Source organism: Salvelinus alpinus, chromosome 4 (assembly GCF_045679555.1).
Source record: "Salvelinus alpinus chromosome 4, SLU_Salpinus.1, whole genome shotgun sequence".
NCBI lineage: Eukaryota > Metazoa > Chordata > Actinopteri > Salmoniformes > Salmonidae > Salvelinus > Salvelinus alpinus.
The window spans coordinates 102652424-102664963 of NC_092089.1; the positions used below are offsets into that span (position 1 = coordinate 102652424).

The following is a 12540-nucleotide window of genomic DNA, read 5'->3' on the forward strand; positions in this document are numbered from 1 at the left end:
GTTATTAACCCCCAGTGTAGTTGTGTTATTAACCCAGTGTGGTTGTGTTATTAACCCCCAGTGTGGTTGTGTTATTAACCCAGTGTGGTTGTGTTATTAACCCCCAGTGTAGTTGTGTTATTAACCCAGTGTGGTTGTGTTATTAACCCCCAGTGTGGTTGTGTTATTAACCCAGTGTGGTTGTGTTATTAACCCCCAGTGTGGTTGTGTTATTAACCCCCAGTGTGGTTGTGTTATTAACCCCCAGTGTGGTTGTGTTATTAACCCACAGTGTGGTTGTGTTATTAACCCCCAGTGTGGTTGTGTTATTAACCCCCAGTGTGGTTGTGTTATTAACCCAGTGTGGTTGTGTTATTAACCCCCAGTGTGGTTGTGTTATTAACCCAGTGTGGTTGTGTTATTAACCCAGTGTGGTTGTGTTATTAACCCCCAGTGTAGTTGTGTTATTAACCCCAAGTGTGGTTGTGTTATTAACCCCCAGTGTGGTTGTGTTATTAACCCAGTGTGGTTGTGTTATTAACCCCCAGTGTGGTTGTGTTATTAACCCAGTGTGGTTGTGTTATTAACCCAGTGTGGTTGTTTTATTAACCCCCAGTGTAGTTGTGTTATTAACCCCCAGTGTGGTTGTGTTATTAACCCCCAGTGTGGTTGTGTTATTAACCCCCAGTGTGGTTGTGTTATTAACCCCCAGTTTGGTTGTGTTATTAACCCAGTGTGGTTGTGTTATTAACCCCCAGTGTGGTTGTGTTATTAACCCCCAGTGTGGTTGTGTTATTAACCCCCAGTGTGGTTGTGTTATTAACCCCCAGTTTGGTTGTGTTATTAACCCAGTGTGGTTGTGTTATTAACCCCCAGTGTGGTTGTGTTATTAACCCCCAGTGTGGTTGTGTTATTAACCCCCAGTGTGGTTGTGTTTATTAACCCCCAGTGTAGTTGTGTTATTAACCCCCAGTGTGGTTGTGTTATTAACCCAGTGTGGTTGTGTTATTAACCCAGTGTGGTTGTGTTATTAACCCAGTGTGGTTGTGTTATTAACCCCCAGTGTGGTTGTGTTATTAACCCAGTGTGGTTGTGTTATTAACCCCCAGTGTGGTTGTGTTATTAACCCCCAGTGTGGTTGTGTTATTAACCCCCGGTGTGGTTGTGTTATTAACCCAGTGTGGTTGTGTTATTAACCCAGTGTGGTTGTGTTATTAACCCCCAGTGTAGTTGTGTTATTAACCCAGTGTGGTTGTGTTATTAACCCAGTGTGGTTGTGTTATTAACCCCCAGTGTGGTTGTGTTATTAACCCCCAGTGTGGTTGTGTTATTAACCCAGTGTGGTTGTGTTATTAACCCCCAGTGTGGTTGTGTTATTAACCCCCAGTGTGGTTGTGTTATTAACCCCCAGTGTGGTTGTGTTATTAACCCCCAGTGTGGTTGTGTTATTAACCCCCAGTGTGGTTGTGTTATTAACCCAGTGTGGTTGTGTTATTAACCCCCAGTGTGGTTGTGTTATTAACCCCCAGTGTGGTTGTGTTATTAACCCCCAGTGTGGTTGTGTTATTAACCCAGTGTGGTTGTGTTATTAACCCCCAGTGTGGTTGTGTTATTAACCCAGTGTGGTTGTGTTATTAACCCCCAGTGTGGTTGTGTTATTAACCCCCAGTGTGGTTGTGTTATTAACCCCCAGTGTGGTTGTGTTATTAACCCAGTGTGGTTGTGTTATTAACCCCCAGTGTGGTTATGTTATTTACCCCCAGTGTAGTTGTGTTATTAACCCCCAGTGTGGTTGTGTTATTAACCCCCAGTGTGGTTGTGTTATTAACCACCAGTGTGGTTGTGTTATTAACCCAGTGTGGTTGTGTTATTAACCCAGTGTGGTTGTGTTATTAACCCCCAGTGTGGTTGTGTTATTAACCCCCAGTGTGGTTGTGTTATTAACCCCCAGTGTGGTTGTGTTATTAACCCAGTGTGGTTGTGTTATTAACCCCCAGTGTAGTTGTGTTATTAACCCAGTGTGGTTGTGTTATTAACCCAGTGTGGTTGTGTTATTAACCCCCAGTGTGGTTGTGTTATTAACCCCCAGTGTGGTTGTGTTATTAACCCAGTGTAGTTGTGTTATTAACCCCCAGTGTAGTTATGTTATTAACCCAGTGTGGTTGTGTTATTAACCCCCAGTGTGGTTGTGTTATTAACCCAGTGTGGTTGTGTTATTAACCCCCAGTGTGGTTGTGTTATTAACCCCCAGTGTGGTTGTGTTATTAACCCCCAGTGTGGTTGTGTTATTAACCCCCAGTGTGGTTGTGTTATTAACCCAGTGTGGTTGTGTTATTAACCCCCAGTGTGGTTGTGTTATTAACCCAGTGTTGTTGTGTAATTAACCCCCAGTGTGGTTGTGTTATTAACCCAGTGTGGTTTTGTTATTAACCCAGTGTGGTTGTGTTATTAACCCCCAGTGTGGTTGTGTTATTAACCCCCAGTGTGGTTGTGTTATTAACCCAGTGTGGTTGTGTTATTAACCCCCAGTGTAGTTGTGTTATTAACCCCCAGTGTGGTTGTGTTATTAACCCAGTGTGGTTGTGTTGTTAACCCCCAGTGTGGTTGTGTTATTAACCCCCAGTGTGGTTGTGTTATTAACCCCCAGTGTGGTTGTGTTATTAACCCAGTGTGGTTGTGTTATTAACCCCCAGTGTGGTTGTGTTATTAACCCCCAGTGTGGTTGTGTTATTAACCCCCAGTGTGGTTGTGTTATTAACCCAGTGTGGTTGTGTTATTAACCCCCAGTGTGGTTGTGTTATTAATCCCCAGTGTGGTTGTGTTATTAACCCCCAGTGTGGGTGTGTTATTAACCCAGTGTGGTTGTGTTATTAACCCAGTGTGGTTGTGTTATTAACCCCCAGTGTGGTTGTGTTATTAACCCCCAGTGTGGTTGTGTTATTAACCCCCAGTGTGGTTGTGTTATTAACCCCCAGTGTGGTTGTGTTATTAACCCCCAGTGTGGTTGTGTTATTAACCCCCAGTGTGGTTGTGTTATTAACCCAGTGTGGTTGTGTTATTAACCCCCAGTGTGGGTGTGTTATTAACCCAGTGTGGTTGTGTTATTAACCCAGTGTGGTTGTGTTATTAACCCCCAGTGTGGTTGTGTTATTAACCCCCAGTGTTGTTGTGTTATTAACCCAGTGTGGTTGTGTTATTAACCCAGTGTGGTTGTGTTATTAACCCCCAGTGTGGTTGTGTTATTAACCCAGTGTGGTTGTGTTATTAACCCCCAGTGTGGTTGTGTTATTAACCCCCAGTGTGGTTGTGTTATTAACCCAGTGTGGTTGTGTTATTAACCCAGTGTGGTTGTGTTATTAACCCAGTGTAGTTGTGTTATTAACCCAGTGTGGTTGTGTTATTAACCCCCAGTGTGGTTGTGTTATTAACCCCCAGTGTGGTTGTGTTATTAACCCAGTGTGGTTCTGTTATTAACCCCCAGTGTGGTTGTGTTATTAACCCAGTGTAGTTGTGTTATTAACCCCCAGTGTAGTTGTGTTATTAACCCAGTGTGGTTGTGTTATTAACCCCCAGTGTGGTTGTGTTATTAACCCAGTGTGGTTGTGTTATTAACCCCCAGTGTAGTTGTGTTATTAACCCAGTGTGGTTGTGTTATTAACCCCCAGTGTGGTTGTGTTATTAACCCAGTGTGGTTGTGTTATTAACCCCCAGTGTGGTTGTGTTATTAACCCCCAGTGTGGTTGTGTTATTAACCCACAGTGTGGTTGTGTTATTAACCCCCAGTGTGGTTGTGTTATTAACCCCCCGTGTGGTTGTGTTATTAACCCAGTGTGGTTGTGTTATTAACCCCCAGTGTGGTTGTGTTATTAACCCAGTGTGGTTGTGTTATTAACCCAGTGTGGTTGTGTTATTAACCCCCAGTGTAGTTGTGTTATTAACCCCAAGTGTGGTTGTGTGATTAACCCCCAGTGTGGTTGTGTTATTAACCCAGTGTGGTTGTGTTATTAACCCCCAGTGTGGTTGTGTTATTAACCCAGTGTGGTTGTGTTATTAACCCAGTGTGGTTGTTTTATTAACCCCCAGTGTAGTTGTGTTATTAACCCCCAGTGTGGTTGTGTTATTAACCCCCAGTGTGGTTGTGTTATTAACCCCCAGTGTGGTTGTGTTATTAACCCCCAGTTTGGTTGTGTTATTAACCCAGTGTGGTTGTGTTATTAACCCCCAGTGTGGTTGTGTTATTAACCCCCAGTGTGGTTGTGTTATTAACCCCCAGTGTGGTTGTGTTTATTAACCCCCAGTGTAGTTGTGTTATTAACCCCCAGTGTGGTTGTGTTATTAACCCAGTGTGGTTGTGTTATTAACCCAGTGTGGTTGTGTTATTAACCCAGTGTGGTTGTGTTATTAACCCCCAGTGTGGTTGTGTTATTAACCCAGTGTGGTTGTGTTATTAACCCCCAGTGTGGTTGTGTTATTAACCCCCAGTGTGGTTGTGTTATTAACCCCCGGTGTGGTTGTGTTATTAACCCAGTGTGGTTGTGTTATTAACCCAGTGTGGTTGTGTTATTAACCCAGTGTGGTTGTGTTATTAACCCCCAGTGTAGTTGTGTTATTAACCCAGTGTGGTTGTGTTATTAACCCCCAGTGTGGTTGTGTTATTAACCCAGTGTGGTTGTGTTATTAACCCCCAGTGTGGTTGTGTTATTAACCCCCGGTGTGGTTGTGTTATTAACCCAGTGTGGTTGTGTTATTAACCCAGTGTGGTTGTGTTATTAACCCCCAGTGTGGTTGTGTTATTAACCCCCAGTGTTGTTGTGTTATTAACCCAGTGTGGTTGTGTTATTAACCCAGTGTGGTTGTGTTATTAACCCCCAGTGTGGTTGTGTTATTAACCCAGTGTGGTTGTGTTATTAACCCCCAGTGTGGTTGTGTTATTAACCCCCAGTGTGGTTGTGTTATTAACCCAGTGTGGTTGTGTTATTAACCCAGTGTGGTTGTGTTATTAACCCAGTGTAGTTGTGTTATTAACCCAGTGTGGTTGTGTTATTAACCCCCAGTGTGGTTGTGTTATTAACCCCCAGTGTGGTTGTGTTATTAACCCAGTGTGGTTCTGTTATTAACCCCCAGTGTGGTTGTGTTATTAACCCAGTGTAGTTGTGTTATTAACCCCCAGTGTAGTTGTGTTATTAACCCAGTGTGGTTGTGTTATTAACCCCCAGTGTGGTTGTGTTATTAACCCAGTGTGGTTGTGTTATTAACCCCCAGTGTAGTTGTGTTATTAACCCAGTGTTGTTGTGTTATTAACCCCCAGTGTGGTTGTGTTATTAACCCAGTGTGGTTGTGTTATTAACCCCCAGTGTGGTTGTGTTATTAACCCCCAGTGTGGTTGTGTTATTAACCCCCAGTGTGGTTGTGTTATTAACCCACAGTGTGGTTGTGTTATTAACCCCCAGTGTGGTTGTGTTATTAACCCCCAGTGTGGTTGTGTTATTAACCCAGTGTGGTTGTGTTATTAACCCCCAGTGTGGTTGTGTTATTAACCCAGTGTGGTTGTGTTATTAACCCAGTGTGGTTGTGTTATTAACCCCCAGTGTAGTTGTGTTATTAACCCCAAGTGTGGTTGTGTTATTAACCCCCAGTGTGGTTGTGTTATTAACCCAGTGTGGTTGTGTTATTAACCCCCAGTGTGGTTGTGTTATTAACCCAGTGTGGTTGTGTTATTAACCCAGTGTGGTTGTTTTATTAACCCCCAGTGTAGTTGTGTTATTAACCCCCAGTGTGGTTGTGTTATTAACCCCCAGTGTGGTTGTGTTATTAACCCCCAGTGTGGTTGTGTTATTAACCCCCAGTTTGGTTGTGTTATTAACCCAGTGTGGTTGTGTTATTAACCCCCAGTGTGGTTGTGTTATTAACCCCCAGTGTGGTTGTGTTTATTAACCCCCAGTGTAGTTGTGTTATTAACCCCCAGTGTGGTTGTGTTATTAACCCAGTGTGGTTGTGTTATTAACCCAGTGTGGTTGTGTTATTAACCCAGTGTGGTTGTGTTATTAACCCCCAGTGTGGTTGTGTTATTAACCCAGTGTGGTTGTGTTATTAACCCCCAGTGTGGTTGTGTTATTAACCCCCAGTGTGGTTGTGTTATTAACCCCCGGTGTGGTTGTGTTATTAACCCAGTGTGGTTGTGTTATTAACCCAGTGTGGTTGTGTTATTAACCCCCAGTGTAGTTGTGTTATTAACCCAGTGTGGTTGTGTTATTAACCCAGTGTGGTTGTGTTATTAACCCCCAGTGTGGTTGTGTTATTAACCCCCAGTGTGGTTGTGTTATTAACCCAGTGTGGTTGTGTTATTAACCCCCAGTGTGGTTGTGTTATTAACCCAGTGTGGTTGTGTTATTAACCCCCAGTGTGGTTGTGTTATTAACCCCCAGTGTGGTTGTGTTATTAACCCAGTGTGGTTGTGTTATTAACCCCCAGTGTGGTTGTGTTATTAACCCAGTGTGGTTGTGTTATTAACCCCCAGTGTGGTTGTGTTATTAACTCAGTGTGGTTGTGTTATTAACCCAGTGTGGTTGTGTTATTAACCCCCAGTGTGGTTGTGTTATTAACCCCCAGTGTGGTTGTGTTATTAACCCAGTGTGGTTGTGTTATTAACCCCCAGTGTGGTTGTGTTATTAACCCAGTGTGGTTGTGTTATTAACCCCCAGTGTGGTTGTGTTATTAACCCCCAGTGTGGTTGTGTTATTAACCCCCAGTGTGGTTGTGTTATTAACCCAGTGTGGTTGTGTTATTAACCCCCAGTGTGGTTATGTTATTAACCCCCAGTGTAGTTGTGTTATTAACCCCCAGTGTGGTTGTGTTATTAACCCCCAGTGTGGTTGTGTTATTAACCACCAGTGTGGTTGTGTTATTAACCCAGTGTGGTTGTGTTATTAACCCAGTGTGGTTGTGTTATTAACCCCCAGTGTGGTTGTGTTATTAACCCCCAGTGTGGTTGTGTTATTAACCCAGTGTGGTTGTGTTATTAACCTCCAGTGTGGTTGTGTTATTAACCCAGTGTGGTTGTGTTATTAACCCCCAGTGTAGTTGTGTTATTAACCCAGTGTGGTTGTGTTATTAACCCAGTGTGGTTGTGTTATTAACCCCCAGTGTGGTTGTGTTATTAACCCCCAGTGTGGTTGTGTTATTAACCCAGTGTAGTTGTGTTATTAACCCCCAGTGTAGTTATGTTATTAACCCAGTGTGGTTGTGTTATTAACCCCCAGTGTGGTTGTGTTATTAACCCAGTGTGGTTGTGTTATTAACCCCCAGTGTGGTTGTGTTATTAACCCCCAGTGTGGTTGTGTTATTAACCCCCAGTGTGGTTGTGTTATTAACCCCCAGTGTGGTTGTGTTATTAACCCAGTGTGGTTTTGTTATTAACCCAGTGTGGTTGTGTTATTAACCCCCAGTGTGGTTGTGTTATTAACCCCCAGTGTGGTTGTGTTATTAACCCAGTGTGGTTGTGTTATTAACCCCCAGTGTAGTTGTGTTATTAACCCCCAGTGTGGTTGTGTTATTAACCCAGTGTGGTTGTGTTGTTAACCCCCAGTGTGGTTGTGTTATTAACCCCCAGTGTGGTTGTGTTATTAACCCCCAGTGTGGTTGTGTTATTAACCCAGTGTGGTTGTGTTATTAACCCCCAGTGTGGTTGTGTTATTAACCCCCAGTGTGGTTGTGTTATTAACCCCCAGTGTGGTTGTGTTATTAACCCAGTGTGGTTGTGTTATTAACCCCCAGTGTGGTTGTGTTATTAATCCCCAGTGTGGTTGTGTTATTAACCCCCAGTGTGGGTGTGTTATTAACCCAGTGTGGTTGTGTTATTAACCCAGTGTGGTTGTGTTATTAACCCCCAGTGTGGTTGTGTTATTAACCCCCAGTGTGGTTGTGTTATTAACCCCCAGTGTGGTTGTGTTATTAACCCCCAGTGTGGTTGTGTTATTAACCCCCAGTGTGGTTGTGTTATTAACCCCCAGTGTGGTTGTGTTATTAACCCAGTGTGGTTGTGTTATTAACCCCCAGTGTGGGTGTGTTATTAACCCAGTGTGGTTGTGTTATTAACCCAGTGTGGTTGTGTTATTAACCCCCAGTGTGGTTGTGTTATTAACCCCCAGTGTTGTTGTGTTATTAACCCAGTGTGGTTGTGTTATTAACCCAGTGTGGTTGTGTTATTAACCCCCAGTGTGGTTGTGTTATTAACCCAGTGTGGTTGTGTTATTAACCCCCAGTGTGGTTGTGTTATTAACCCAGTGTGGTTGTGTTATTAACCCCCAGTGTGGTTGTGTTATTAACCCCCAGTGTGGTTGTGTTATTAACCCAGTGTGGTTGTGTTATTAACCCAGTGTGGTTGTGTTATTAACCCAGTGTGGTTGTGTTATTAACCCAGTGTGGTTGTGTTATTAACCCCCAGTGTGGTTGTGTTATTAACCCAGTGTGGTTGTTTAACCCAGTGTAGTTGTTTAACCCAGTGTGTGTGTTTTGTAGAGGAGGAGCGTTATGCGTTTGTTAACTGGATCAATGCAGCGCTGGAGAAGGACCCTGACTGTAAACACGTCCTCCCTATGAACCCCAACACCCCCAACAGTCTGTTCACTGCGGTAGGAGACGGCATCGTCCTCTGGTGAGAACACACACACATTGTTTTTCTGTCGTCTTATCAGACACTCTTAACCACCGCGACATACAGGAACAATTAGGTTTAACACCACCATCCCTACCAGTTGACTGCAATGTCTGTCTCTCCTGTTGTCCTGCAGTAAGATGATCAACCTGTCAGTCCCAGACACCATTGATGAGAGAACCATCAATAAGAAGAAGCTCACCCCCTTCACTGTACAGGTGGGTCCAAGAGCTCTAATTCCCTTCACTATACAGGTGGGTCCAAGAGCTCTAACCCCCTTCACTGTACAGGTGGGTCCAAGAGCTCTAACCCCCTTCACTATACAGGTGGGTCCAAGAGCTCTAACCCCCTTCACTGTACAGGTGGGTCCAAGAGCTCTAACCCCCTTCACTGTACAGGTGGGTCCAAGAGCTCTAACCCCCTTCACTGTACAGGTGGGTCCAAGAGCTCTAATTCCCTTCACTATACAGGTGGGTCCAAGAGCTCTAACCCCCTTCACTGTACAGGTGGGTCCAAGAGCTCTAACCCCCTTCACTATACAGGTGGGTCCAAGAGCTCTAACCCCCTTCACTGTACAGGTGGGTCCAAGAGCTCTAACCCCCTTCACTGTACAGGTGGGTCCAAGAGCTCTAACCCCCTTCACTGTACAGGTGGGTCCAAGAGCTCTAATTCCCTTCACTATACAGGTGGGTCCAAGAGCTCTAACCCCCTTCACTGTACAGGTGGGTCCAAGAGCTCTAACCCCCTTCACTATACAGGTGGGTCCAAGAGCTCTAACCCCCTTCACTATACAGGTGAGTCCAAGAGCTCTAACCCCCTTCACTATACAGGTGGGTCCAAGAGCTCTAACCCTCTTCACTATACAGGTGGGTCCAAGAGCTCTAATTCCCTTCACTGTACAGGTGGGTCCAAGAGCTCTAACCCCCTTCACTATACAGGTGGGTCCAAGAGCTCTAACTCCCTTCACTATACAGGTGGGTCCAAGAGCTCTATTTCCCTTCACTATACAGGTGGGTCCAAGAGCTCTAACCCCCTTCACTATACAGGTGGGTCCAAGAGCTCTAACCCCCTTCACTATACAGGTGGGTCCAAGAGCTCTAACCCCCTTCACTATACAGGTGGGTCCAAGAGCTCTAATTCCCTTCACTATACAGGTGGGTCCAAGAGCTCTAACCCCCTTCACTATACAGGTGGGTCCAAGAGCTCTAATTCCCTTCACTATACAGGTGGGTCCAAGAGCTCTAACCCCCTTCACTATACAGGTGGGTCCAAGAGCTCTAATTCCCTTCACTGTACAGGTGGGTTAAAGAGCTCTAACCCCCTTCACTATACAGGTGGGTCCAAGAGCTCTAATTCCCTTCACTATACAGGTGGGTCCAAGAGCTCTAACCCCCTTCACTATACAGGTGGGTCCAAGAGCTCTAATTCCCTTCACTGTACAGGTGGGTTAAAGAGCTCTAACCCCCTTCACTATACAGGTGGGTCCAAGAGCTCTAACCCCCTTCACTATACAGGTGGGTCCAAGAGCTCTAATTCCCTTCACTATACAGGTGAGTCCAAGAGCTCTAACCCCCTTCACTATACAGGTGGGTCCAAGAGCTCTAACCCCCTTCACTATACAGGTGGGTCCAAGAGCTCTAACCCCCGTCACTATTTAGGTGGGTCCAAGAGCTCTAAATGCATTAAGAAGGAAATACATTCCACAAATTAACTTTTAACAAGGCACACCTGTCGATTGAAATGCGTTCCAGGTGACTACCTCATGAAGCTGGTTGAGAGAATGCCAAGAGTGTGCAAAGCTGTCATCAAGGCTAAGGGTGGCTACTTTGAAGAATCTCAAATATAAAATATATTTTGATTTGTTTAACACTTTTTTGGTAAATACATGAGTCTATATGTGTTATTTCATAGTGTTGATGTCTTCACTATTATTCTACAATCTAGAAAATAGTAAAAAAAGAAAAATCCTTGAATGAGTAGGTGTGTCCAACCGTTTGACTGGTACTGTATATACACTACATTAGAAAAGTTTGGGGTCACTTAGAAATGTCCTTGTTTTTAAAAGAAAGGCACATTTTCTGTCCATTAAAATAACACCAAATCGATCAGAAACACAGTGTAGACATGGTTAATGTTGTAAATGACTATCGTAGCTGGAAACGGCTGATTTTTTATGGAATATCTACATAGGCGTACAGAGGCCCATTATCAGCAACCATCACTCCTGTGTTCCAATGACACGTTGTGTTAGCTAATCCAAGTTTATCATTTTAAAAGGCTAACTGATCATTAGAAAACCCTTTTGCAATTATGTTAGCACAGCTGAAAACTGTTGTTCTGATTAAAGAAGCAATAAAACTGGCCTTCTTGAGACTAGTTGAGTATCTGGAGCATCAGCATTTGTGGGTTTGATTACAGGCTCAAAATGGACAGAAACAAAGCACTTTCTTCTGAAACTCGTCAGTCTATTCTTGTTCTGAGAAATGAAATTGCCAAGAAATGGAAGATCTTGTACAGCGCTGTGTACTACTCCCTTCACAGAACAGCGCGAACTGGCTATAACCATAATAGAAAGAGGAGCTGGAGGCCCCGGTGCACAACTGAGCAAGAGGACAAGTACATTAGAGTGTCTAGTTTGAGAAACAGACGCCTCACAAGTCCTCAACTGGCAGCTTCATTAAATAGTACCCACAAAACACCAGTCTCAACGTCAACAGTGAAGAGGCGACTCCGGAATGCTGGCCTTCTAGGCAGAGTTCCTCTGTCCAGTGTCTGTGTTCTTTTGCCCATCTTAATCTTTTATTTTTCTTGGCCAGTCTGAGATATGGCTTTTTCTTTGCAACTCTGCCTAGATGGCCAGGGTGTTGTGTTGGACTGTTGTCTGGATCTGTTCTGACTGGAGTGTGTTCACCTGCTGTTCCAGCTCCACCTGTCTTACCTCCAGCTGGGGGAATGTATCCTACATTTCAATGAGGGAGTAATGCTCTGTGCTGGGAGGTTGACTTTCTGCTTGAGGTTGCCGGTCTGTGTAGTTGTTTAAGGAAGAGGTCTGGTCTGACTCGCTCGGGGCCGGGGAGTCTTCCTCAAGAGAGAGCTTCTCCTGCTGCGCTCCCTCTTTGATTTTGTGGAAGTTGCGCTGTACTAATACTGTCCCAGACGTGTAAAGGTTGACATTGGCTGACTCAGAGTCCTCGTTGTCTAGTATCCTGAGTTTTCACCCGTCGCTAACAGAAGGGTCGTGTGTTAATATAGCACTGGGCCATGCCAGGGGATGGTCTGTGTGGAAGATTAAGTTGGCAACGTTCCCATTTGTGAAGTAGTCAACAAAACATGTCTCTGGATTGTCTATGAGGAGCTTATTTTTGTAGTCTTTCCGAGCTTCTCATTTTTTACATCCAAGTGGGTACCGTATTGAGATGAGCTCTGGGAAGCGATGGAGCAGGGTCACTGCTGAGTGAGGGACTAGTGGACACATTCAGTCTAGAGACATTGAGACCACATTATGACACTAGGGCCACTGCGTTTGAGTGAGGGAGGAAACTCTGCTGCCATTGTTGAGCTCGAGGGCTTTGACACCTCTCACTTCACAGTGCTAATTGCAGCCGTATCTTTTCTGTCCAAGCAGCCATAGCTTAACATGCAGTCCTTATAAAGTCAAATGGATTATTGTAATAGATTTTTCCTCTTGGGTTTAAAAGTAGTTTCAGTCTGAACATCCCTCAGTTCCAGGTTGGATGGTGTTTTCAGGTATCTGTTGTGCTTCTTTTGCTGGTGGTGGGTTTGCCAGAGCTTTTGCTGTAAAGTCCTTGGGAATAAGAATTGTTGGTAGTAGGAATCCTTCCAGGTAATTTGTCCAAAATCAGGTTGTCGGTTTGGCGTTTTGATTTGAAGTGAAGGTTATGATGTAT

General features: G+C 44.3%; 1 protein-coding gene across 1 annotated transcript in view; it reads left to right on the top strand.

The window, feature by feature from the left end:
- LOC139574868 (plastin-3-like) overlaps positions 1-12540 on the top strand; it is a 109031-nt gene that overhangs the window by 39661 nt on the left and 56830 nt on the right. The window contains exons 5-6 of the mRNA XM_071399835.1: positions 8497-8632; positions 8769-8850. Of these exons, the coding sequence (XP_071255936.1) occupies positions 8497-8632; positions 8769-8850 (218 nt within the window). The remainder of the gene's footprint in view (positions 1-8496; positions 8633-8768; positions 8851-12540) is intronic.